Genomic DNA, 25,930 nt, shown 5'->3' with positions numbered 1-25,930 from the left:
AATCTTTTCCATCTATGTGCATTTTTAATGAACGCAGCTATCTTTGAGGAGGTTGCCTGCAGTATTCCCTAGACTCCTAGGCTATGTCTACACTTGCCCCCTTCTTTGAAGGGGGCATGGTAACCAGGGTGATGGGAGATTACGAATGAAGTGCTGCGATACTTATGCAGCAATTCATTAGGCAAATTCCCCCCACTCCTCACAGCAACTTGGAAGTGTCGAACTTCAAAGAGCCAGCATGCCGTGTAGCCACATGCCTGTGCTACTTCAAATTGCCTTTACTCCCTGTGCATTCCAGATGGCCAAATGAGACATCAGCCTCATTACACTAACAAAAATGGGTAAGGAAAGATTGCACATTCTATTCGGATACCATGTTGGAAAATTTGCAAGAATGCTCTGTGGGGCCGTACTTCCAGATCACTTACTGGTGGCTTGACATGGCAAGGTATCTTACTGTGGAAGCAGGAATAAGTCAGGTCTCCTCAAAAATCTTGTCAGGAGAATCCACAAATGCCTGTCTGAGGCCTTCAGCTTTTTGTCCAAGCATCCATCCCCAGGCACATTCACAAGCTGTTCTAAGGGAAAGGGGCATAGACCTCTACAACATGATTGCAACATACTATATTATCAATAAAAAACAAAGCTTAGTTACCAGAAGTGCCCTCTCCAGGAGCCATGTTGGCCTCTGAAGACTCAGTCAAGGGGATGGGATTCACTGACTCCAGCTGGGTAAACAGCTCCTGGCTTTCAGGGTCTAATTCTACACTGGAATGGTGTAGCCAGACAAAGTCTCCCCCTTACAAGCCAGCTTGCTCGCTGCCCCCCCCACTGAGAAGCACACAGGGCACGGAAATGGCTGCTGACAGCACAGTCTTTTATGCCCTCATTGAGGCCCAGATGTGCTAGCTTATCGTGATCCTGAGAAACAGAAAGTACAGATAGAAGGCTAACAGGCCAAACTGTCAACAAGGCGGGGGGACCCTCAAGAAATCACCCCAGCTGGCATTGATGGATTTGATGAACACACAACCATCCCAGAAGGGGAAGTCCCCTGCCCACACAAAAAGAATGTCCTGTACTCTCAAATTGCTTATCTCCTGTCTTACAAGTGCAAATTAAGTAAGAAATGCCCTTGTAACAAAGTGGCGTCACAAAAGACAGACCAGTATGATCTGGCACCTTAGATAAGAAAGAGAATACGTAACCCAAAAGGGGTATAAAAGGTGGGCCCAGCAGAACTCTAACTTTGAGTGCATTCCACCAACTACCTGCTGGTCGGGTCAGGTGATTGCCTCCCGAGGTCCGCAACTGGGGACGCCCAACCTCGTATTCGTCTTTCCGTGGAATTGAGTGACCGATCCGGCTTGGCTACGCTGGTATCGAGAGACGCAGAGAGGGTAAGATATACCCATGCTAGGTCTCCATTTTTTTGTGCACAGCTAAAGAATTAGAGCTCTGTAACTAGACGTCACTGTATCAAGATATCATTGTGTTAGATGGTAACAGATATCTTTGTATTGGATTGTAACGTAACTTAACACCTGTACTTTGCTAGCATATAAGAAGTAGACAATAGCCTTTTGTAACCACACGCTTTTAACTGTAGCTTAATAAACTTGTAACTAGTTAAGCTCTAAGCCTGACCCGGTTATCCTTTTGTCACTACAACACAGCCGGCACAACAAAAAGAACTTTAACTGTTTGGTTACTACAGCCTGGCCGTAGGAGTGCTAGCAGCTCCCTGCTCTAACATTAAAAAACACTGGGTTGTTTAGGACCCAGGGGAGTACCTCACCGCACATCACCTGGCCACTGGCTAACAAATGGACTCTGCTGTCATCCACCCCTTCCTGATCAGGACGCACTTCAGCATACTCCCCACGAGCACAGGAGTCATTGTGATTTTTGGGGGAAGAGGTTTTATTTGTCCCCAGAATAGCGTGAAGTTATTATAGTATCAGCACTTCTGGGGAGATGGCCCAGACTGACCATTGTCTGTCTTACATTTCTGATAGGCTAGATCTGCCTCAGCTCCTTGATCTTCACGCAGCACGGCTGTGCTGAGTGTCCCTGCTGTACCCTTTCTCCATCATGCCTTGCCAAATTTTTGCATAAATATCAGTGTTCTTTGTGCTGGCTTTGAGCTGTTGGAAAATATCTTCTTCCTCCCACACTGAAATGAGGTCCAAGATGGCTCAATGCTGGTGTCCTTTTGTGATCCTGGGATCTCATGGCTACAGTGTTTGCTAGGTGTGCTGCAGAGATGTGATCCACACGTCTGCTCACCGCAATGGCCAGAGAGGAAAGGAAGTCTAATCAAAATTATTGGGCTCATGACCACCACTTCCTATCACGTACTTCTGGCTCACCTGGAGAGCAGTGTGGGTGTACTGATGACTGGAAAGGACACCTTGAGGGGCATTGTGGGACAGTTTAAGTGCTAATAAAATCTACTATAATAACAGTGCCATCTTCACGTGTATAGTTCAATTCAGGCATAAGGGGCTGGTGACAGAGGGCATTTTTGCTGGCAGAGACACATCTACACAGCCTGTAGTATGGCTGGCCAGTAGCAGCTTCTGCCAGCAGTGAGATTTCATGTGGCTATGCCAATTAGCCACACAATTATGCTAATGAGTAACAATTTGCAATTATGAGACTGCTCATTAGCCTGAAGCTGCAAGCAACACCCCTCCATGCAGACCCAGCTCTGGTGCTAGAACCCAGGTCTTCATTTGTTAGAAAGTATTTCACTTCTAAAATTAATGAAATCCCTTCAATTCTTCCACTGTATTTGTGCACAGATGTAGCCCAATCTTAACTATTGTGTAGTGTTAGATTTTGTATTATTTAGAGCCAGAATCTTCTAGAACTGTAAGCAATATTAGATTTGTGTAAAAATGTGTTTCTAGGGCCCATCTTTTGTACCCATGAGTGGGGAAAAATATTGAGAGAAATCCAGAATTCCAAACCTCCTTCCAGTTAACTTAAATACCTGCTTTCTGTATGCATATGTGCTATGGAAGTAATCTGATCATCTTTGTTTTTCAGATGTTATTAGAGCATATCCATGGTAATGCATAATAAATCAGAATTAATTGATTTTAAATATTTTATTTGTGCAATCTTACGATTTATGCTTTTTTGAATTTCACTTAAAATGATACCATTAAAGTGGTTGCATTTCAAGTGGCAAACGCAGATGAATAAATGTGCTTATCTAAGGTTCTTTGCAAGCATAATTTTTAATTTTTGTAGGAATGTATGGTCTGGAAGCCAAGAAATCAAGTTCTTTATTTGCAACTTTTCTTGACAAATACTAATGCTGTAAATTATACAGCTGTTCTTCCCCTATATGGATTTTGTAGTACTCAGAGCGATTTATAGGTCCAGAGTACAGCTGCTGAAAGTCATTTATTCTCTGTTCAGTATTAAATCTATCATATACCAGTGCATTAACATTCAGTACAGAGCTCAAGGGCTTAAGACCTTTTTTCCTCCCTTCTGAGTAGCTATTCTGAAAATGTTTGCAAGGTATGCAGAAACATTTTTTAAAAGATTATACTGATCTATTAGAAAGGGAGCCATTCACAGTATTTCTTCTTGGTGAAAATTTGAAACCAGCTCACTTTGTAGTATGGGCTGAACAGCCAAGACAAAAATCTCTTGCCAAGATTAGCAAATTGGGATTGCTAATGTTCTTGTTTTGATGAATTATGATTTTAGTTTGGTTTGCTTGTGTGACACCTTTAATGTATGTCATCTGTGTGCATATGTTTACATGTCAGAGGTTTAGTATCTCCAGCAGTTTTTTAGGATCCTAGGTCTATCCTTGAAAAAGAGAACACAGCAGCTTTGATTCATTTTGTTAATTTGTTTTACCATATTGATGCTTTTAAATGTAAAAAAATGAGTGTATGCTTATATGAAATATTTGGGAAATACACAAAAAAGTGCATGTAAAGTTACATAAATGGGAAGTATAATAATAATGAAAACTTGACAAGAAAACCGGAGGCAAGGGGGCACACTTATTTCTCAAATCAAAACAAAAAGCAGTCAAGTAGCACTTTAAAGACTAGCAAAATGGTTTATTAGGTGAGCTTTCGTGGGACAGACCCACTTCTTCAAACCATAGCCAGACCAGAACAGACTCAATATTTAAGGCACAGAGAACCAAAAACAGTAAGCAAGGAGGACAACTCAGAAAAAGGTAATCAAGGTGAGCAAATCTGAGAGTGGAGGGGTGGGGGGGAAGGTCAAGAATTAGATTGAGCCAAGTATGCAGACAAGCCCCTATAGTGACTCAGAAAGTTCCCATCACGATTTAAACCATATGTTAACGTGCTGAATTTGAATATAAAAGCCAGCTCGGCTGTTTCTCTTTCCAAAACGGTGCGATAATTCCTTTTCAGTAACACATATACCTTTAGGTCATTGACAGAATGCCCCATACCATTAAAATGTTGACTAACTGGTTTGTGGATCTGGAGTGTTTTGATGTCTGTGTTGTGCCCATTGACCCTTTGTCTAAGGGAGTTAGAAGTCTGTCCAATATACAAAGCATCTGGCATTGTTGGCACATGATGGCATATATGATGTTAGTAGAGGAGCATGAGAAAGTGCCCGTGATTTGATAGTGCATAGACTAGCACGGCTTCCTCTTTATTTCTCAAATGTGTAATTTCTAACCGAATGTCTTGAAATGGTTGCGTGATAACTACTTATGCATTTATTCTTAATGGCAGCTGAATCCAAGCTGTTTAGAAACTTGTATAGTCCTGTGTCCAGAACCAGGAGAAACTTTACCCTGGATGAATCAGACCTGATTTATTGTAGAAAGAAGGTGCCAAGCTCTCATGGGAGATGTGATATAACCCAGCAGATGTGGTGAAAAGAAGGATAAGATACAATTGTCCTAAAACGAAGGGCACGTCAGAGTGGCATCTGACAATTTGGGAATTAATGGAGCTCTCTTATCATTGTGTACCAGTATTTATGACTATGTATTTCAGGAGTTTCTAATCGTGAGTAGATCTGAGTATGAAATAGTTTCCCCATCCACTGAGAATTTATGAGAGATTTAAAATTTTTCCTCTCTTGAATTGGAACAAAAAGTGAATCTCAAATTTTTGTTCAGTGAAAATCTGTGGGGAAAAGTTTAAATGGAGTGAGTTGAAATTTGTTTGTGTTTTGACATTGACTTTTTTAATTTTTAGGCTTTTTAACTGTAAATTAATTTAAACTTCTAAACAAAGTCATTTTGACATTAAAAAAACCAAATCTGTTTGTTTAGAAAATGTGTACACTGAACGTTTTGACAGGATGTCTTTAAAATGGGATATTTAAATATTAATATGACCGGTGAAAGAATTAGGATGGCTCTATACTCTAGTGATTAGGGCACTCACCTGAGAAGCAGCAGATCCCTCTCAAATCCTACCCCACAGAAGGGGAGACTTGAATCAGGGTCTCTTACATTCTGGGTGAGTACCTTATCCACTAGGCTAAATATTTAAGGAAGGTGCCCCAGTTGGTTTGTTTCAGGTCATGCCTGCAATTTAAGCAGGGCATTTAATCTGAGCATTGATACATCTCATAGAACTTGAAGGGATCTCCAGAGGTCATGACGTCCAGTCCCCGGCACTCCCAGCAGGACCTATCACCATCTCTCTCAGATTTGGGTTTTTTTTTTGTTTTTTTTTTTTTAAATCTAATCTGCTCCCTAGCCTTAAAAAGCCTCCTCAAGGATTGAACTCACAACTGTGATTTACAAGACCAATCTTTCCCTGTTTATGATTCACTAGCAGAGCAAGGTGTTTTTAGGTAGTCCACACTTTAGTATCTATATTTGAGAGAGAAGTGATAACAACCACATACCTGTTCTGGTCAGCATCTCCTATTGGCTAATTTAGACTTCCCCACCTTCTGTGCTGGTTTTGTGGACTGCATTCTTATGTGTCTGTCTCCCCGCTTTCACTGTATTAGGAGCCTAGAAACCTAACTTGGGCTTTATGAGTCAGAGTGTTAGCTCTGAGATTTTTGAGGTGCCACAACACTCAGATAACTGCATAGATCCCACCTACAGAGTGTGGATGTTGTGAAGAGGTATTTAGCCCAAAGAATACCTGGCATATGGAACAGCTTGTTAAAGACAATAGCTCAGATAACATAGGTCAAATAATTTAAAGGTGGAATGGATGAATAGCTAGAGACTTGGAGTATTTCTGAGCAAACTTTCACATAGGTGGCTGTGATAACAGCTCATTTGTAAAATCCTAACAAAATACCTGCAGTATCCCGAGAGCTTCATGGGTTTGGAAGTTCATCTCCAAAAAGGTGAAGGATCCCAGACAGCTGGAGTACTGCCCCTGAGTCAAATGTAAGGTGGCTGCTTACTGGGCTTCACATGAAGTTTGGAAGGTTGTATGTATTTATATAGCATGCCCAATGTTGAGCTTATTGTAAACATGATTACCTTTTTATGGTTTTAGATTTCACTAGGCATACCTGCTTAAATCCCAGAGTCCTGACTCAGGCACAGAACTCCTTGAAATTTGCCATGAGATGGACTTAAGGATTTGGGCTGATAGAAAATATGACTCAATTCACCCAAAATAAGAAGTCCGTAGAAATAGTAAAAATCCAGCTAACTGAATTATTGGATTGACTTAACATCGACTCCAGGCTCTTTGACTATCTGCACATAGCATCAGTCAGGAAGATTATGGGCATGCAGTTATCTGCCCCACCCTGCTTTTTCCCACCCCATCCTGTCCCTGCTCTGCTTCTTTCACACCTCTTCCCACCCTATGTCTTCCCCGGCCCCCAATTCTGCCCTCTCCCCAAGTGCCCTGTTCTTTCATTCCTCCCCTTACTCCTCCAGTGCCTCCTGGTACCATGAAACAGCTTATCTGCAGCAGGTGGTAGGCATAGGAAGGGAGGGGGAGGCCCTGATCAGTGGGGCCCAGTGATGGCAGGACTGGAGCAGCCCCCCTAGTTCACTGTACCTAAGGGAGAGCTCTGCATAAAAAGTATTCTTACTTCATATTCACCAGCGACTTTGGTTACAACCTGTGTCTTTCCAAATGCACATGGGATCATGTTGTATGAAAGAAATCAGTGCTGCAGTGTGGGATTTTGCTTACACGTTGGCTTACTGATGATTAAAAAGAGATATTAGAATATAACTCAGTTTGTTCTAAGCAAAGGATCAAAGAGGGAAGCAGCGGTCTGCTGCTGTTTAAGCTCCCTCTATGGCTGTGTCTACACTAGCTCCCCCCTTCAAAGGGAGCATGGTAAGTAGGGTGTTGTGAGATTTTTAATGAAGTGCTGCAGTGCATATGCAGCACTTCATTAAGCAATTCTCCCCCATGGCAACTTTGAAGTGTTAAACTTCAAACTGCTGGCTAGCCTGTAGCCGTGGCTAACCCACGGGTACTTTGAAGTGCCCAGGCTACTTCAAAGTCCCTTTACTCCTCAAAATTGAAGTCTCTGTTCTGATGCCAGTATATGTAACATAAAATAAACAGTTTAGGATTTGAGTTTTGCTCTTTTTCTGACATTTTTACTCAAGCCAGCACTTCGAAGTTTCTGTCAGGGAGAATTAGCTTAATGAAGTGCTGAATATGCAGCGCAGCACTTCATTAATAATCTCTCAACGCCCTACTTACCATGCTCCCTTTGAAGTTTGGAGCTAGTGTAGGCACAGCCTACATTGCTTTGCCCTGGAGTGCCCCAAGTAAGTTTAGGGAAGCAAGATCAAGTTTGGTGGTTCCCCAGGCCTATGTGTTTTGATTTTGGGTAAGAACAAGGGCCCTGTAGATTCAGTATGAGAAGTGCTGTTTTCCATCCATCAGCTGATGGGGAAAGAAGTGGTTTTCTTAAATGCAATGTGACTGGATGGGCTATGTCATAAGCCAGGGCTTCTCCTTTATCTCGCTAAGGGTTCATTGCTGCCCTCAGAGTCTTTTCTAGGTAGTTTTATTGTCTAAACATAAGTAGTACCTCAGCAACCTTTTACATCTCCAACTTCTGCTGTCTCACTTCCCAGGGGCCTGTTTTTGTGTTCTGGGGCTTTGTCTTTCACTGAGTCTCCCTTTGACTCTTCAGAGTTCCAGGTGCAGCCCCATCTCCTAAAGTAGCCCAAGTAAGAGCACCTGTTTTGACAAAGAGACAGTAGATGGCCTTCAGTTACGGGGCCAGCCTCTCTGTGATTGGTCCTTATTGACTTGCAGACTGGCAACAACTTTCTTTTAATTTTCCCACACATTGTTCTGCCTTTCACTTTGCTCTTCTGCCCACAGGTTAAGTAATAGAGGCTGGACGCAGGGGGTTCAACTGCTCTAAACTCCCTTTTTCTTCCTGTTCCTCTTCATTCCCCTCAATAGGGAATAGTTTGTTTCTACATTACTTGTCAACTTGCGTGTGCTTTAAACACCATTTTTTTGTTTTGTTTTTGGTGACAATCAGTGAGTTGAAAATTGCAGCAGATGTGCTTCTCTGAAACAAATTTTGTCTCCTCTTCATTCAACTTGTTCAGCTTGTTTGGAATGTTCAGATGTTGGGTCCCTTACAGCCAGCAAGGACTCAATTTACAATGAAATACAGAGCACTCTAAATGTCATTTCTAATGCTTTCTCAAGGACTTAGAGATCAAAAGGTTCATCTTACATCTCACTCAGATATGCTAGGAAGGGCACTAGGTGAGCTTGAGGTAGGTAAATATGTAAATGTGGACCATCTCACCATACTCTGGAAAATAATTCAATTTACTTTAAATTAATTTAGTGCTTGTAAAAGTGACATTGAAAGTATTAGAAACAGAAATTCTGCTTATTCAGTGTTGATAATATCAGTGCAAGCTTTCCCATAAGGTGCCCATTGAGTAAGTGTTATTACACAGTTCTGAGGCAAAAACAATTTTGGTAACCACTAGCCTCAGATGGATTTCAACCAGTGTATTCGAATAGACGTCTCTGTCCTAATACCGTTATGTCTAACGTAAATTAAAGAGTTTAGCATTTGAGTTTTGCTCTCTTTCTGTCATTGTCATTTAATGAATAGAGACAAAGTGGTTAAATTAATAGGTTTGTTGAACCAACTTGTTCTGGTGAAAGAGACAAGCTTTTGAGCTGCATAGAGCTCTTCTTCAGGTCATCCTGGGACCAATACAGGTACAATAACACTGCAAACTATGGTTAATGAACAGACATAGTATCACTCATATAATTAGACAATAATCCTGTTTCTGTTTGCATCAGTTAAAACAATATATTTGGGGAAACTTAAGTCTTTCTCTTATTGAAAACAAATCTTAATAATCTCAGAGAGTTTTGCCGTTATCATAGCTGGCTCTCATCTGATCTATTTGATGTTAATAGGCCAGAGTTCTAGTTCCAGCTCTGCCTCTTGTCAGCTGATTGACTTTGGACAAGTCATTTCATCTCTTTGTGCCTTAATATACCCAAACTGGACAGGATGATATTGACCCCCTTGGAGAGCACTGTGACCAATTGATGAAAATGCTGTACAAGAGCTAGGAATCTTAGGTAGTTGTTCTTGTTGCTAGTATTCCTTTTGGTGGTTGAATTTACTCTCTGTGCACATGTTCCTGCTAATGAAGAATCACTAATTCTACATTATTGGCCTGATCCTGTAAAGTGCCCTCAATTTCCATAATGTTAACTGGAGGGCTCTACCTCTCATACGATGGCTCAAATTCTTCTGCCAGTGTTTGTCTCACAGAATGATAAGAACTCTGTTCTATGTAATTTGGTTCTCAAAAGATAGGGATGACTTCTGAATGTGCAACAGACTTTTCCTGCCTAAAACTGGAGTACAGTATCCCAGCTCCACTGCACATCTGGTTTCTGCTGCTTTGCAAGCACACATTAGAGCATATATAAAATCAGAGAATGGCTTTAGCAGTAGGAAGAACATCGAACTATGTGGTATGTGTTGGAGGTAATTGCTCTCCTTTTAGCCTTTTCTCTGCTGGGGAGATTTATTTAAAAAAAAATTGCAATAGTGTTACTTGAAAATGACACAGAGACTTCAGGGGTCAGCATCCTTTCTGAGGCAGAGTGACAAAATTTGACCTTTTGACTACTATATGTGATCTGAGTGCTGGTGATACTTTTTAAAGTCTCTAAGGCTATGTCTGCACAGCTAAGTTATCATTAAATAACAGCAGTTATTTCGAAATAACTTTGGGCATTGTCTAAATGATGCACATGCTATTTCAAAATAAATTCAAAATAATGGGTGTGTTATTTTGATTGCGATAAACCTAATTTCCTAAGGAATAAAACCTATTTCAAAATAGGCCATGATGCGCTTCAATGGCACGATTTCAAAATAGCACTATGAGCTTGAAATGCTATTTCAAAATGCATTTGTGTTTGGTTGTGTTCTTTTGAAATATCCATTTCAAAATATCATATTTTGAAATAGGGCTGTTGTGTAGACAAAGCCTAATAGTCCTACTGATGACAGCTTCATTAATACATACAGTAAGATACAGAGCTTTACCATTCAGGTGGTTGTTTGGTAGCATTAGCTTATCTTTTGTTAATCCACAGGTAACATAACTTTGAGCAAGCTCTTGGCTGCATGGGGGAAGAGGGGTGGGCTGAGCTCCCACCTCACATGTCAATGAAAATCCGCCTGCATGTCACTCTTGGCACCCATGCCAGGAGTTGCTGACCTCTGGAGTATGAGCTAGTGATGCAGTTCCACTGTTTGTGTACACATACCAAGGGAGGCTCTTCTTAAGCTAACATGAGTATGCATATGTGAGCAATGGACTCACACCCCTAGCTCAGAGTGTAGATATAATCTCAGCTGAGCTGCTAATGCTGGTGAAAGCCTTAACATAGTTGAGGTTTATTTGGTTAGACCATGCCAAATTAATCTGCTCCCTGGCAGGTATGATTGATTTCGTGCTAAAAATACTGGAAATTACCAGTTGTTTGCTTATACTGGGCTCCCAGTTTTGCTAACACTAATTCAGCAAAACCAGTTTTATATCACTGATGGTAATGTTTTTTTCCTTTTCAAATTTTCTAGTGAAGACAGCCTATATGTGCAAATATGAAAGAAATCTGTAGAAGGCCATGGATGGAACTACTACAGTTAGAAGTTTACTAACCATTAAGAGAAACATAAACTATGCCCTCATTTGAATTTTTAATTACGTTTTAGCCCACGTTAACTAATATTTAACTAATATTTAACTAATATTTAACCATCAGTCGTGTTTGTTTCAGGATTCAGATATCCGTTGCTAGTTATGTTTTATCTCATCCTGATCTAGATTTAAAATTTTACTAGTTAATGTGTGAGTTAACATGTAGTGAAACAAGACTAACAATTCAAGTGTAGAGCAACGAAGGGTCCTGTGGCACCTTATAGACTAACAGAAAAGTTTAGAGCATGAGCTTTCGTGAGTTAACTCACTTCTTCAGATGCTCATACAGATCCAGACTAACACGGCTACCCCTCTGATACTTGAATTCAAGTGTAGATACGCTATTTATTACAAAATACATAAGTTGAAAAACAGACTTGTTTAATTAGTTTCCTTTTAACAAATGAAGTGTAGTCATGCAAAATTTCTACAAGGAATGATTATTTTTTTCTGTCATTGTGCAATCTATGTTGAATAAGTGAAATCCATGTCATTTTTGTGTTTATCAGTTTTAGTGTTAGTATATTTGTTGTTTTCTAAATTTTCTTTCATTTACAAATATAAGAATATAGTTCTAAATACTGTTGAACATATTTTTCATTTTTGTATATTTTTTATAAAAAGGGGAACTGAGGCTGTATAAGCTAGTTAAAGCAAAATGTATTAAGAATTTACCATTTTAATAATTTTTATAAATTTAAGGGTTGTGCTTTATTTAGAGAAAGTTGAGTATGGTAGGGACCCAAAGCAATCTTCTGATTTACTCTTGTGTAATACAGGTTGAACCTCTCTCGTTTGGCACCCTGGGGACCTGACTGGTGCTGGGCAAGAGAATTTGCTGGATGTCAGGAGGTCAATATTTTCTAGCACATTACCAACACTTCCAGTGCTTACTGGACTCTTAGAATACATTTAGGGGTAAATTACAGGTAATTTAAAACACAGAACCCTGAGAGCCAGGACGTGTGGCTCTAACCAAACTTTATGGGACTATGGAACACTTGGCCATACCCACGGTAAATGGTTGTCCAGCTAACTAAAATCATGCTGAATTACAGAGTTTGCTGGCTGAGAGTTCCAGATTAGAGAGGTTCAAACTGCAGTGCTGTGAAATAAGCTGAAGTAGTAAACAGTCTGTTGGAAGCATATCTTATTAAATTTCTGTGTCAAGACATTCCAGGTCTGAAACCCATTTAAGAATCAAGATACCATAGGAAGTAAGGATGTTATTATTTAACCAGTTAACTGCTTGAGGCTGGAGTAGCCCACCACCACTTGCCTAAACAGCTGAGGCTTACTGGTTATTGTATACTGATAGGGGCTGGATGAGCTTCCAGCCTGGCCAGAGCAGTCCCCATCCACAGTAGGTGTGGGAAGGTGTGTGGGGGTGGGAGGGGCAGGGGAGGAACACAGCTGGGGATGCAGCTCCAACCCTGCTGCAGACAGAGGCTGCTCTGGCCAGGCTGGACTGCCTCTGTCCATGGCATCCTGGGGATAGATCCACAGCAGAGAAGATGTAGCCAGACTGGAGTAGCCTGGGTAGCTGGGCCAGAGCTGCCCCAGGCACCAGCATGCCATGGGCAGAGGGAGGAGAGCTGGGCTGGAGCATCCCCCATGCTGCGGACAGGGGCAGCTCTGGCTGGGCTAAGTGCCCCCACCTGCAGTGTGCTGGGGACAGCCAGCCACATCCCCCCACAACTGGTTAACCGGTTAAACCTACCATTTAACCAGTTAACCAATTAAATGGGATTTTACATCCCTAATAATAGGTGAGATTGCATTTGGAAGGCAAACACCAGAGATAAATATGTGAATGCCACTGCATGGGGTGGAATTTCTCTAGAGCTATTTATTTTCAGTGATTCACTTTAATCACCTCCTCTGGGGATTAATTCCTGTGGGAGCTGCAACCCCTCCTGCAGAGAGCAGAACACATACAGAAACCATAGTGTGTGCGATTGTATTATCTGTCACTGTGGACACCCAACATTTCCTAATGATGACAGAAAATGTGTGTGATTATTACTTCTGAAAATCAGGTCACTTTATATAGATGCTTTGGTTTAGGAATTGAAGTATGAAAAGTGATTACAGCATTACTTATTATAACCTGGTTCCCAAAGTGGGGGGCTTGCCCCCCAGGGGTGTGTTTGAAAAAATTCCAGAGGAGGTGTGAGGTGACCCAGCCCCCCCGTCATTTGCCCCACCCCAAGAAAGAGCAGGTCTTTGCTTCTGGCTCTCAGCCCCTGCCATTTTATGTGAGTGACCCAGCACAGCTGCAATAAAAAGCAGGGAGACAGCAAAGACCCACATGGAGCTAGTTGCCTCCTGCAAAGGTGAATGAGTGTGGTTTGGGGAGGGGTGGGGGAGGAGAATGGGGTAAGAGTGGGGAGCTGGTGGTGCCTGGTTTTGGGGGAGGCAAGGGGTGGGGCTCACATGGGGGGCTTGGGTGCATGGCCCTGGCATCACAGGGCTCAGGCAGCTCAGACTGACATGCAGGCAGGCAGGTGATGCTGGCAGCGTGTGGCTTGTGCGTCTAGCAGGTGGGCAGGTGGCCCTGACAGCATGGGGCTTGGGAGGCTCAGGTTAGTGGGTGGGTGGGTGGCTCTGGCGGCTTGGGGCTTGGGCGGCTGGCAGGTGGGTGGGTGGCTGGCCCCGGCAACTGGCGGGTGGGTAGGTGGCTGGCCCCAGCAGCTGGCAGGCGGGTGGGTGGGTGGCTCTGGCAGCACAGGCCTCAGGTGGGTGGTGGCTGACATGGGCAGCTCTGGTGGCTGGCATGGGGCTCAGGCCGTTGGTCGGCTGGGCTGTACCAGGCCCCCGCAAGGGGCCAATAAACCCATTTGTACTTATTTTTAAGTTTTGTGTTTGTTTTAAATTACAAATTCAATTTTTTGTTAAGGAGGGGTTGGATGATGGTAGAGAACAGGTGCGGGGTGCGAGGGTTTCTCAAAAATCAAAAGAGGAGTGTGATGCTGAAGTCTGGGAACCACTGTATTATAATTAAGAAAATGGTCAAATATGAAGGAATGAGTATTGTTGGAAGTTCCAGGTCATAAACTCTTAATCTGTGTCTATATATGCCCCCTCTTTTTGGAATGAAGGAGTTTGGAAGATGCTAATGAGGCACTGACATGAATATGCAGCACCTCGTTAGCATAATGGCAGCTGCGTGCAGTTCAAAAGTGCTGCTTTTAGAACGCGCACCGCCCATGTAGACGAGGCCTTTTGAAAGGACTCCCAACTTCGAAAGCCCCTTCTTCCAAAAACCAAATAAGAAGAAGGGGCTTTTGAAGTCAGGGGGGTCCTTTCAAAAGGCCCCCATCTACATGGGCAGCGTGTGTTCCAAAAGCAGCACTTTCAAATCACAGGTGGCTGTCGTTGTACTAATGAGGTGCTGCATATTCATGTCATTGCCTCATTAGAATCTTCCAAACAGCCTCATTAACATGCCCCCTCCAAAAGGAGGGGGCACGTATACACTCAGCTTTAATACAAAGAGTTAACTAGGTTTCTCTTGAGTGTATCATACTACATTTTTCATAAGCAAAAATACTTTTCCTGTTTATATACCTTTGCCTCCTCGAGGTCTATGTGGAATTGGGCATTTACATGCCCAAACAATATTTTGAAGTTGACTGTGACACTGCTATAAAGGTAGGAAACTGCTGCTCCTAATAAGATTAGTTTCTATTTTAGACTTTTTGACATCTTTTTTGCTACGGTTGTCCTGCCTGTTACCCATGCTTAGATGAGAAATAGAAGATTTGCACTTACCTTTATAAAATGTGTTTTGAATACTTAGGATGCTTGACAGCTTCTTTGTCTTGACCATGTTTCTGTATTCTGTATTTAAAGGTTAATTTTATGCAATACCTCTTTAACATCTCTTTTGGTAAGCAGTAGCTTTTATCAAAAGTTAGGTGAGAATTATTAATTTTCAGGTAAATATGTTTTTGTAAATTTAGACATAGAGATATATTAATCAGATCAATATTCCCTGGTCTCTCTGAACTGTTATTTCGGTGTTTATTGCATCCAGCTGTACTATTTTAAAATTACTCTTTTAATTTATAGTGATGATACAGTATTTACCTGTCAACAGAGCCAAATATCAAAAATAAAGAAACTAAGAAGAGAACATGGAAAATGATTTAGCAGAAATTCCTCAAAAGCAAGTGCTTTTCCCTGCACCCATTTCCAATGTATCCTACTGGCATATGCCAGCTTTACAGATAGACATTGACAGTTGATTATGGCTGTATTTGAGCAAGCACCTGTACATTGATGGGGATCAGAGCACTTTCATTTCACACAGGGAAGAAGTAACATGCTGAAAACTCAAATCAGAACTAGTAAATTATTAATCATTATTAATAAGAATAACTCCTTCTGACAGCAAATGGTTAATAGGATTATTACGTTTTCTCACCTAAAATAGTACTGGCTGATGTGGGGGCAGCTTCCTCTGGCTTCTGAAAAATAATCTCCTCTCTCACATACCCTCAGTATTATATATTTTACCCATACACATGATGATGCAGCTTTTGCTAGTTGCGATATTTACTGCTTTCCAGTTGACACAAAGCATAAGCAAAGGCCCAGGTTTGACACAGCTTAAGATGCTTGGTGAGAAATATAAAGGATTATGAGTTTTCACTTGCTTGAAGTTCGTTGGTTCTTTCATGGCAAGCAAGGTATCTGTTGGGGAAGGTGACTTTGTGATTTATTACCAAATTTGGAGCAGTTCTGCTGTTCTACATTTAGTTGGAGAGTTCTTGATTTATTTCTGTAGAAAAATTTTCCAAACGATATAGAAGGCTGAGACTCACGTATCGACATAAAGTTCTGACCCAATGAAGTCAATGGGATTTTTTTCCATTAATTTTAGTGGAGTCATGATTTCAGCCCAATGTGCCCTTTCCATTGTAAAGGTATAAGGGATACAGTAGGTGCAGTGTTGAGGAAAATGGGGGATCCACTGTGAATAGTCCAGGAGAGCTGATGCTATTGTGCAAAAGAAAAATAAAATGCCAGGGTAATTGTTCATATTAGAGAAGATCTAAAATAACAAAAAAGAATCATAGAACTGTAGGTCAGGAAGGGATGTCAAGAGGTCTTCTAGACCAGTCCCGTGTTCTCAAATCAGGACTAAGCAGGAGTGAGAGGAAGCAGGTGCACTCTGGTACACAGTTCTGGCAGAAGCTGGCTGAGTTCTGGCAAAAGCCAGCAGGGAGCTATTGAAACAGTGGGCACACATCCAGGTTGCAATCAAATGAATAGGATAATACCTGTAAGGAATTTTGAGTTATGTTCACCCCATCACTAAGAATTATTTAGACAATTCCTGACAGGTATTTGTCCACCCTCCTCTTAAAAATCTCCAATGATGGAGATTCCACAGCTTCCTTAGGCAGTTTATTCCAGTGCTTAACCACCCTGACAGGCCTGTAGAGGGAAGACAGGCTCTGGATTTGGAGAAGGGGAGTTACTTACTCTGTCTTCATGGCAGGCAAGATGGTAGAGCCCTGCTGGCCACTCTCTTGGTGCTGCAGCTGCACCCCCAGTGGCTGCTCTTAGTAAGTCCTCTCTGTGCCACTCCCTTTTGCCTCCCTTCCTTTCCATGTTCTGGAGAACAGCCCCATTCCTGGCACTTCCCATTTTCCTGGTATATTCAAGCCCTGACCTTGGTTTAAGTTAAAGTAAGAGGAAGCAGCATACCAAATTTGATGGTTCTCTCTCTTATGATTTAGGAGGCATTCTCAAACAAACTGACTCACAGATGGACACACCAAAATATATGTATATATTGATTAAAGGCTGCAGTAAGGATTAAAATATGAGAAGAAAATTAACTTGTAAGGAGTATTTTTGGCCATTGGATACATAACATTGGCCTCCCCTCGTCATGAAAATATTTTCTTACTCTTTACCACATGAACAAACATTCTTCTTCGAGTGGTCCCCGTGGGTGCTCCACAGTAGGTGTCGGGCTCGCCCCGGCGCCGCAGCTCAGAAATTCTTCAGCAGTCTCCGTCGGGTCGCGCATGCGCTGATGCGCGTCAGCTCTTTGCGCGCTTACGGTCACGTGCGCGATCTGGTCCCCGCCAGTTCCTGATCAACCGCCAATGGCTGCAGACGGAATCCTCTCTGGCTCCAATGCCCGAGACAGATTCAAGCCCTGACCTTGGTTTAAGTTAAAGTAAGAGGAAGCAGCATACCAAATTTGATGGTTCTCTCTCTTATGATTTAGGAGGCATTCTCAAACAAACTGACTCACAGATGGACACACCAAAATATATGTATATATTGATTAAAGGCTGCAGTAAGGATTAAAATATGAGAAGAAAATTAACTTGTAAGGAGTATTTTTGGCCATTGGATACATAACATTGGCCTCCCCTCGTCATGAAAATATTTTCTTACTCTTTACCACATGAACAAACATTCTTCTTCGAGTGGTCCCCGTGGGTGCTCCACAGTAGGTGTCGGGCTCGCCCCGGCGCCGCAGCTCAGAAATTCTTCAGCAGTCTCCGTCGGGTCGCGCATGCGCTGATGCGCGTCAGCTCTTTGCGCGCTTACGGTCACGTGCGCGATCTGGTCCCCGCCAGTTCCTGATCAACCGCCAATGGCTGCAGACGGAATCCTCTCTGGCTCCAATGCCCGAGACAGATAAATCTTATTTTGTTCTCGTGTTAATAGTTTTAACAGTTCATAGTTAGCAGTTCTATAGTTATTATAGTTAGTTACTCTGTTAAAAGTTGTTAAAAGCTAAAGACTATCTTAAAAACCGCAGCGGACGCCTCCGGGTGGGCCCGCTGCTTTTGTTTGTCAGCCTTCAAAGGCCAACGGTTATTAACATCACCTAATAGACTGTTAAGTGTGCTATTAGCACCTAAGGACTCAGAGTTAAGTTTTAACAATGTCATCCCCCGGCTTTAAGAAGTGTGAATCTTGACGGGAGGCTATGCCTGCTTCGGATGGCCATGGCAGATGCATACGATGCCTCGGCGAGACGCACGTTCCTCAGAAGTGCTCCCATTGTTCTAAGTTGACTAATAGAGCTAGAAAAGATAGAGAATGAGGCTGAAGATGCTGCTAGTTGACAAAGCACTTCAGCCTGCCTCATCGGAGACAACGCATGTGGAGGGCTCTTCAGGATGGCACAAGAGGAAGGCTGCCTCTTTGACCTCCTCTGTGCAGAAGAAAAGAAGAGCCTCGCCTACTCGATCCCTGCCCCTTACTGCTGGGAGCGGGACAAGTGTAACAAAGGGCCCGTGCATGCTGGCTGCCTCCACTGGTAAAGCCGCAGCGCATGCAACCACTCAAGGCCCTGCAGCTACCGGGGAAATGGCACCGAGAGCCGTGCGGGCACTAGTCAGTCCGGCACTGGCTACTGCGGCACTGATCGAGACTTCCCCAGAGGCACTGGGGACGACGGCACCGAGGACGATGGCACCGGCGACGACGGCACCGGCGACAACGGCACCGGCAACAACGGCACCAGGAGCAGTGGAAATCAGCATGACACCTGCTCCGGTACCAAGCTCACCGATAAGACCACCCGAGAGGGTAAAGGCTAAAACGAAGACCAGGCACTGCAGCCCCTCTCCTTAGGTAATTGCGCTGCCTCTGTCACCACGATCACCACCGGAGATTCGACGGGCAGCAACACCTTCAGCCTGCCACAGACGTCCTTCTCCTTTTCTTCGGAGTCCATCCCAGGGGTCTACATGCTTCTCTCCATCATCTAGCAGAGATCCCTACGAGTCTTCCCACAGAGGCTCTCCTCGTACGTCGGTATCATCTCGGAGGTCTCGACATTCCAGGCACCACCCTTACATCCTTGGGTCATGGTCCAGGTCTCCATCGCCGGGCCCCTGTCCCTGTTGCTACGACCGCCATCATTATGTGGGGCGTCAGCATAGGAGGTCGACGTCTCACTATGGATCCACGTCGACCCCCCCGCAACCCCACAGTGTTCTGCTTCCACTGGGGGAACACCACGAGTTCCCCAATCAGAGGCTGGGTCTAAAGACATTGAACCTCACCTCGAAATTCCACAAAGGCAATCACACCAATACAGCCAGGATCCAGAGGAATTGGAGGAGAGATACCATAGTGATGCCTCCTCATCCTTGCCAGACAAGGCCGTGGTCCCTGGAGACATTTCTCCCCCAGATGACCTGAAACAGTTCCAGGAGCTGTTCAAACAAGTAGCTCAATCCCAAGATATTCAAGTGGCGGAGGTTCAGGAGAAACACCACAGACTCCTTAAAAACCTCAGGCCTCCATCTTCTTCTAAAATAGCTATTCCTCTGGACGATGCAATCATGGAGGCAGCCCCTAATATATGGCAGACTCCAGCATCCGCTCCTCCTACCAACAAAAGAGCGGACAAAAAGTACTTCGTCCCTGCGAAAGGTATGGAATTTCTATTTAGTCATCCACAGCCAAACTCGCTAGTGGTTGAATCGCCCCAACACACGTCCAAATCGTCCCAGTACAAATCTGGGGGATTGGACAAGGACATAAAGAAGCTGGATCTTCTGGGTAGAAAAGCCTACTCCTCCTCTACTCTGTTGCTCCACATGGCCAACTAGGCCGCTCATTTGTCGAACCACAATTTCGACAACTATTCCAAGCTTACTGCCCTCATGGACTTCCTTCTGGAGGATAAAAGGCCAATTCTTAAGGCAATTATGCAAGAGGGCTACGCGGCTTCTCGAGCGGGTGTGCAGATTGCATTGGATGTGGTGGACGCAGCGGCCCGCGCCGTGGCCACTGCAGTGGTAATGCGGAGAGAGTCATGGCTTCACACATCCGGCATTCCAAAGGAGTTACAGGTCAAAATTGCAGACCTCCCCTTCGACAAAATAAAATTTTTTGCTGAATCGACCGACTCAGTCCTACACTCGAGCAAAGATTCCAGAGCGACACTTCGGACTTTGGGGATATATACCCCACTGTTCAGAAGGAAGAAATTTTATCCTCAGCAACGCCGTTATGGTTACCAACAGCAACATACCCAATTTCAACGGGGGTATGATCAGGGACGTCATCAACAAACATATTATAAGGGCCCTAGGCACTGGCCTCAGCAGGGCAACACTTCCACGGGGCAAAATGCAAGACAGCAAGTTTGACGGGTATGTCGAGGGCCGCGAAGACAAGACCGTACCTCAGTGCCAATCTCAGTACATGTTCCATCACCGACTCAAGCCATTTTATCCACAATGGAAAAGCATCACGTCGGACAAGTGGGTATTGGAGATTGTAAACACGGGATACACGATCCCCTTCCAGTCTTTACCTCCACCAAATCCTCCCACCGCACCCCTTCTCAGAGACCCCTCTCACCTACCGGAATTAAGGCGGGAGGTGGACCACCTCCTATTCATAGGGGCGGTGGAGAGAGTACCGGAACAATTTCAAGGGAAAGGGTTCTACTCCAGGTATTTCCTGACGGAAAAGAAGACAGGAGGGTGGAGTCCCATTTTGGATCTACGCACACTGAACCAGTATCTATGCAAACAGCGCTTCAAAATGACTACGATGGCTTCAATAATCACGGCACTAGACCATGGCGATTGGTTTGCAGCCCTCGACTTACAGGATGCGTATTTTCATATCGCAATTCATCCAGCCCACAGGCGCTTCCTCCGGTTCCTTGTGGGCACAGATCATTTCCAGTACAGAGTCCTCCCATTCGGACTCTCTTCAGCACCCAGAGTCTTCACCAAGACCTTAGCGGTGGTGTCAGCATACCTACACAGACAGGGAGTTTTCATTTTCCCGTACCTGGACGATTGCCTGCTAAAGGGAACTTCCCGGGCAGAGGTATTACGGATGATACACATCATCACAAACACATTTACCTCATTGGGCCTCATCATCAATTTCTCAAAGTCAAAGACCAACCCCACGCAAAATATAGAATTTATAGGGGCTCGGATAGACTTAGTCACGTCAAGGGTGTATTTACCTGAGGCTCGTTTTCGTGCCATCGAATCTCTCGTACAACTACTAACGTACAGCCCCACTGTTCCAGTTCTCACGTGCTTACAACTGTTGGGGCATATGGCAACCACCACGTTTGTGGTGCAAAACACCAGGCTGCACATGTGAGGATTGCAGCATTGGTTGGCAACCGTATACAAACCCTCAATCCACACCATCCACAAGAGGGTGTCACTTACAACAGAGGCGCGAAGGTCACTAACATGGTGGGGAAACCCCAAGAATCTCCTAACAGGCGTGCCCTTCCGCCAACCGCAAATTACTGTGTTCATTACAACAGATGCCTCCCATATGGGATGGGGGCCTCACATGGACAACAAAACCACTCAAGGATTATGGTCCCCCGCGGAAAAGACACTGCACATAAACATACTAGAGCTCAGGGCAGTGTTCAATGCGTGCAGGCATTTTCACAATTATCTGCGCAGAAAAATAGTCGGCGTGAATACCGACAACACCACCACCATGTTTTATAGAAACCGACAGGGGGAGCCAGGTCTCGTACACTTTGTGCGGAGATGGTCCGATTCTGGAACTGGTGCATTGCCAACAATATAACCATAAAGGCTTCATACCTACCGGGGGTCCACAACGTCAAGGCGGACCAACTCAGCAGACACTTTGCGCCCACTCACGAGTGGCAGATCCGTCCAGACCTACTTCACCAAGTGTTCTGCAGATGGGGTTTTCCCCAAATTGACTTGTTCGCCACCTGAGAAAACAAGAAATGTCCCCAATACTGCTCCAGAGCGGGCATGGGACAGGGGTCTTTGGGGGACGCCTTCATGATCCCATGGAAGGGCCCTCTACTTTGTGCGTTCCCTCCCATGACACTTATACACAAGGTCTTGGAGAAGGCCAGAAGGGAGAAAGCACGCATGATACTCACAGTCCCAACCTCGGACCGGCAACAGTGGTTCCCATTGCTCTTGTGCATGGCTCAACATCGGCCATTTCCCCTACCAACAGTACCGGACATTCTCACTCAGGCTCAGGGGTCAATACTGCACCTGCACTCGAAGAGACTTCAGCTACAAGCATGGCTAATCCATGGCTAAGCGCCTTAGAGACTACATGCTCAGAGGGAGTACAAGAAGTCCTTGAATGTAGTCGGAGAACTTCCACCAGAAAGACTTATCAGCACAAATGGTTGCGCTTTTCCGAATGGTGTTCCTACAGGCAACTAATACCCCAGGACGCCACCATACCTACGATTCTGGATTATTTGCTACAACTCAAACAAAAGGGACTTTCGCTATCCTGTATAAAGGTGCATCTGGTGGCTATATCAGCGTTTCGGCATGAAGAGGATGGATCAACCACATTTGCCATCCTGTTGTCTCACGTTTCCTAAAGGGGTTGGTGAATCTGTACCCCCCTCAGAAACCAACACCGCCGTCATGGAGTTTAGACCTTGTTCTACACACCCTCTCGGGACTGCCCTTTGAACCATTGGCTACGGTCCCCCTTCGACTACTTACTATTAAAACGACTTTCCTCCTCACAATCACATCAGCTCGCAGAGTGAGTGAGCTCGCGGCCATAATGTCCACACCACCCTGCACGATCTTCTCAAAAGAAGCGGTGGTCTTACGATTACACCCAGCCTTCGTTCCGAAGGTCTTTTCAGACTTTCATATCAACGAACCAATAGTGCTGCCCTCGTTCTATCCTAAGCCTTACAACTCAAATGAAGAGGCACGGTTGCACTTACTTGACGTAAGAAGGGAGCACTGGCCTTCTACATCGATAGAACTAAACCTTTCCGGAAAACGGACAGACTCCTGGTGTCCATTGCATCCAGGTCAAAAGGAGAAGCGCTATCTTCACAGAGGATTTCAAATCACATTGTGTCTTGCATGAGACGGTGTTACGAGATTCACAAGTCTCCTCTGCCAGTTCCGCCAAGAGCCCACTCTACTAGGGCGATGGTGGCGTCTACGGCCTTCTTCAAAGGCATCGCGCTGAGAGAGATCTGCAGAGCAGCGACGTGGTCTTCTTATGACACCTTCGCCAAGCACTACGCCATGCACAGGATGCTTGATGAGGATACACGCCTGTTGACAGGAGTCCTTTCACGGGCAAGCTGCGCATAAATCGGGTACCCACCGCCTTTTTCGGGGGGCGTTACTGCTGGGTAGTCACCTACTGTGGAGCACCCACAGGGACCACTCGAAGAAGAAAGTGAAGTTACTCACCTGTGTAGTAACGATGGTTCTTCGAGATGTGTCCCCGTGGGTGCTCTACTACCCACCCGTTCCTCCCCACTTCGGAGCTCTGTTTGTGTGTTTTTCAGGGGCGTCCGGAGCGGTTGATCAGGAACTGGCGGGGACTGGATCGCGCACGTGACCGTAAGCGCGTGAAGAGCCGATGCGCATCGGCGCATGCACGACCCAACGGAGACTGCTGAAGAATTTCCGAGCTGCGGCGCCGGGGCGAGCCCGACACCTACTGTGGAGCACCCATGGGGACACATCTCGAAGAACCATTGTTAATACACAGGTGAGTAACTTCTCTTTCCTAACCAAATTATGTAAGTGTTAAACAGATGGACACTGGTTTAAAAAACAATTGAAGTTGCATAGTTGGCATTTTCCAAATTAATGAAAGGTTGCCTCTTTTGGATACACAAAAAATCTCCTGACATCATCCAATCCATCAGTGTATAGTGTTACCTACTGAAATAAACCATTAAACTGAACTTAAGCCGTGATCTAGGTTCTATTCTCAGAAACTATAAAGTTAAAATAGCAGTAATCAATTGTTGAGAGTTTTAAATACATGGTCATTGTTAAATTATATGGTACATACATTATTGATGGTTGCAAATATTGATACCTTCCAGAAATTAAAATCAAATTCACAACTTGTGTGTCTGTGGGGAATAATGTTTCTCTGATTGTTTTGAAGCTTCTCTCATGGGCTGTATCTACACTAGCCCAAATCTTTGAAATGGCCATGAAAATAATGCATGTTCAGCACCTCATTAACATGCTGATAGGAACAAAGGGATTTTGAAGTTCCCAGGGTCCTTTTGAAAAGGAGCCCTGTCTGGATGAGCTGCGTGGCAGCGAAATGTGACAATTTTGAAGAGCTGCGGCCGGCGGCATGCTAATGAGGCCCTGAGCATGCATTTCAGTGCCTCATTAGTAATCTGCAAAATGGCCATTTGCGTGGCCATGGTGTCTTGGGATAGGAGGATGGGAGGAGCCAGAAGAGCTTCTTTGTGACTCATGTACCAGAGTGCAATTTAGCTTTGATGTGCCTCTCTACACACATTGGCTGTGGCTACACTTGGCCAAAACTTTGAAATTGCCATGCAAATGGCCATTTCGAAGATTACTAATGAGGAGCTGAACTGAATATTCAGTGTCTCATTAGCATTTGGTCGCTTCTGGCTGAGGCACTTCAAAAGCACCACTTTCAAATGTGTGCGGCTCAGCGTGACTACACAGGAGTCCTTTTCGAAATCCCTCATTTTGAAATGTGTGAGGTCCTTTCAAAAAGCACCCCCGTGTAGCTGTGCTGAGCATGCGGGTTCAAAAGCAGCATTTTCGAAGTGCCACAGCTGGAAACATCCTAATGCTAATGAGGCACTGAATATTCAGTTCAGCACCTCCTTAGTAATCTTCTAAATGGCCACATTTCAAAGTTTTGGCCAAGTGTTGCCACAGCCACTCTGTGGTCCTGATCTGGGCAACTGAGCCTCCTTGAAACGTACAGGACATCAATAAAGATTTGAGTATTTGGAGTGAGGTACTCTTGATTCCAGATGGAGAGCAGAACCAGGCCCACTGATGGTTTTCACTGGTTGTGCTAGAGGATTTCCTAATTTGCTCAAAGTTGTTCACGCCTTCCGTTCATTTTCAATGAATGTGAGAATCAGCAGCAGATTTCTCTTCTCTAACTCATTCATTAGTTATTGATGTTAGGTGTTAATGATAGATTTTGAAATTAGTGACTAAAACACCTGTCTCCTCTTAATAGTTCACACTTTTATCTTGTGGTGCTCTCATGTCGCTATTTCTCCATTCTTAGAATTTTCCAGTCAAGACCGGACATTAATTTCTAATATAAAACATAAGCAGAAAAGATGAGAATCTCTCTTGTCTTTGTTGTATACATGAAGAAGACCAATTATCTTTCCCTTTTATAGGTCACCTTTAGGTCAAGTCCATAAAGAGTGTACTGACTCAGTATTGGATAAGTACTTCCTCTTTCAAACACCAAATTTAATAAAGGAGCTAAAGCCCTTAGTCGGGATTTGGACGTAATTTACTTGATTTGAGCTGGAGACTGTTTTTTCCTTACTTTGGCTTCATCCTCTATTCTTCTGTGTTTTTTAATAGTAGTTCTTATGTTCTGTTGTATTTAGTTTAACCTGAGTTGGTAAGAGGCTACCAACATCAGCATCCCAAAAAAACAGTGTTAAATAAAAATTAGGAATGAAAGGGTAATATTTTGCAGCTTCCCCCTTCAGCCTCTTTGAGTGGCAATACTGCATTTTTGCTCTCATTGAAACGTAGGGCTTGAGGGGATCTTGAGAGGACTTCTAGCTGATCCCTAACACTGAGAGGTGTTTGTCTAACCTATTCTTAAACATGTCAAATGAAGATAATTTGGCTTCCCTGGTGAGCTGCAAATTCCAGTGCTTAACTATCTCTTATAGTTGGAAAGTTTTTCCTAATATCTAACCTAAATCTACCTTGCCTATTGCTT

At 44.0% G+C, this 25,930-nt stretch overlaps 1 protein-coding gene across 1 annotated transcript in view; it reads left to right on the top strand.

The window, feature by feature from the left end:
- Positions 1-25,930, top strand: part of CTNNA3 (catenin alpha 3) — a 751,450-nt gene that overhangs the window by 154,153 nt on the left and 571,367 nt on the right. Inside the window, 2 exon segments of the mRNA XM_074999587.1 lie at positions 8,493-8,640; positions 8,642-8,719. Of these exon segments, the coding sequence (XP_074855688.1) occupies positions 8,493-8,640; positions 8,642-8,719 (226 nt within the window).

The sequence above is a fragment of the Carettochelys insculpta genome, chromosome 7 (genome assembly GCF_033958435.1).
Source record: "Carettochelys insculpta isolate YL-2023 chromosome 7, ASM3395843v1, whole genome shotgun sequence".
Taxonomy (NCBI): Eukaryota; Metazoa; Chordata; order Testudines; family Carettochelyidae; genus Carettochelys; species Carettochelys insculpta.
Note: the sequence above shows the minus strand (reverse complement) of the source record. Positions and strands in the feature narration are given on the sequence as shown.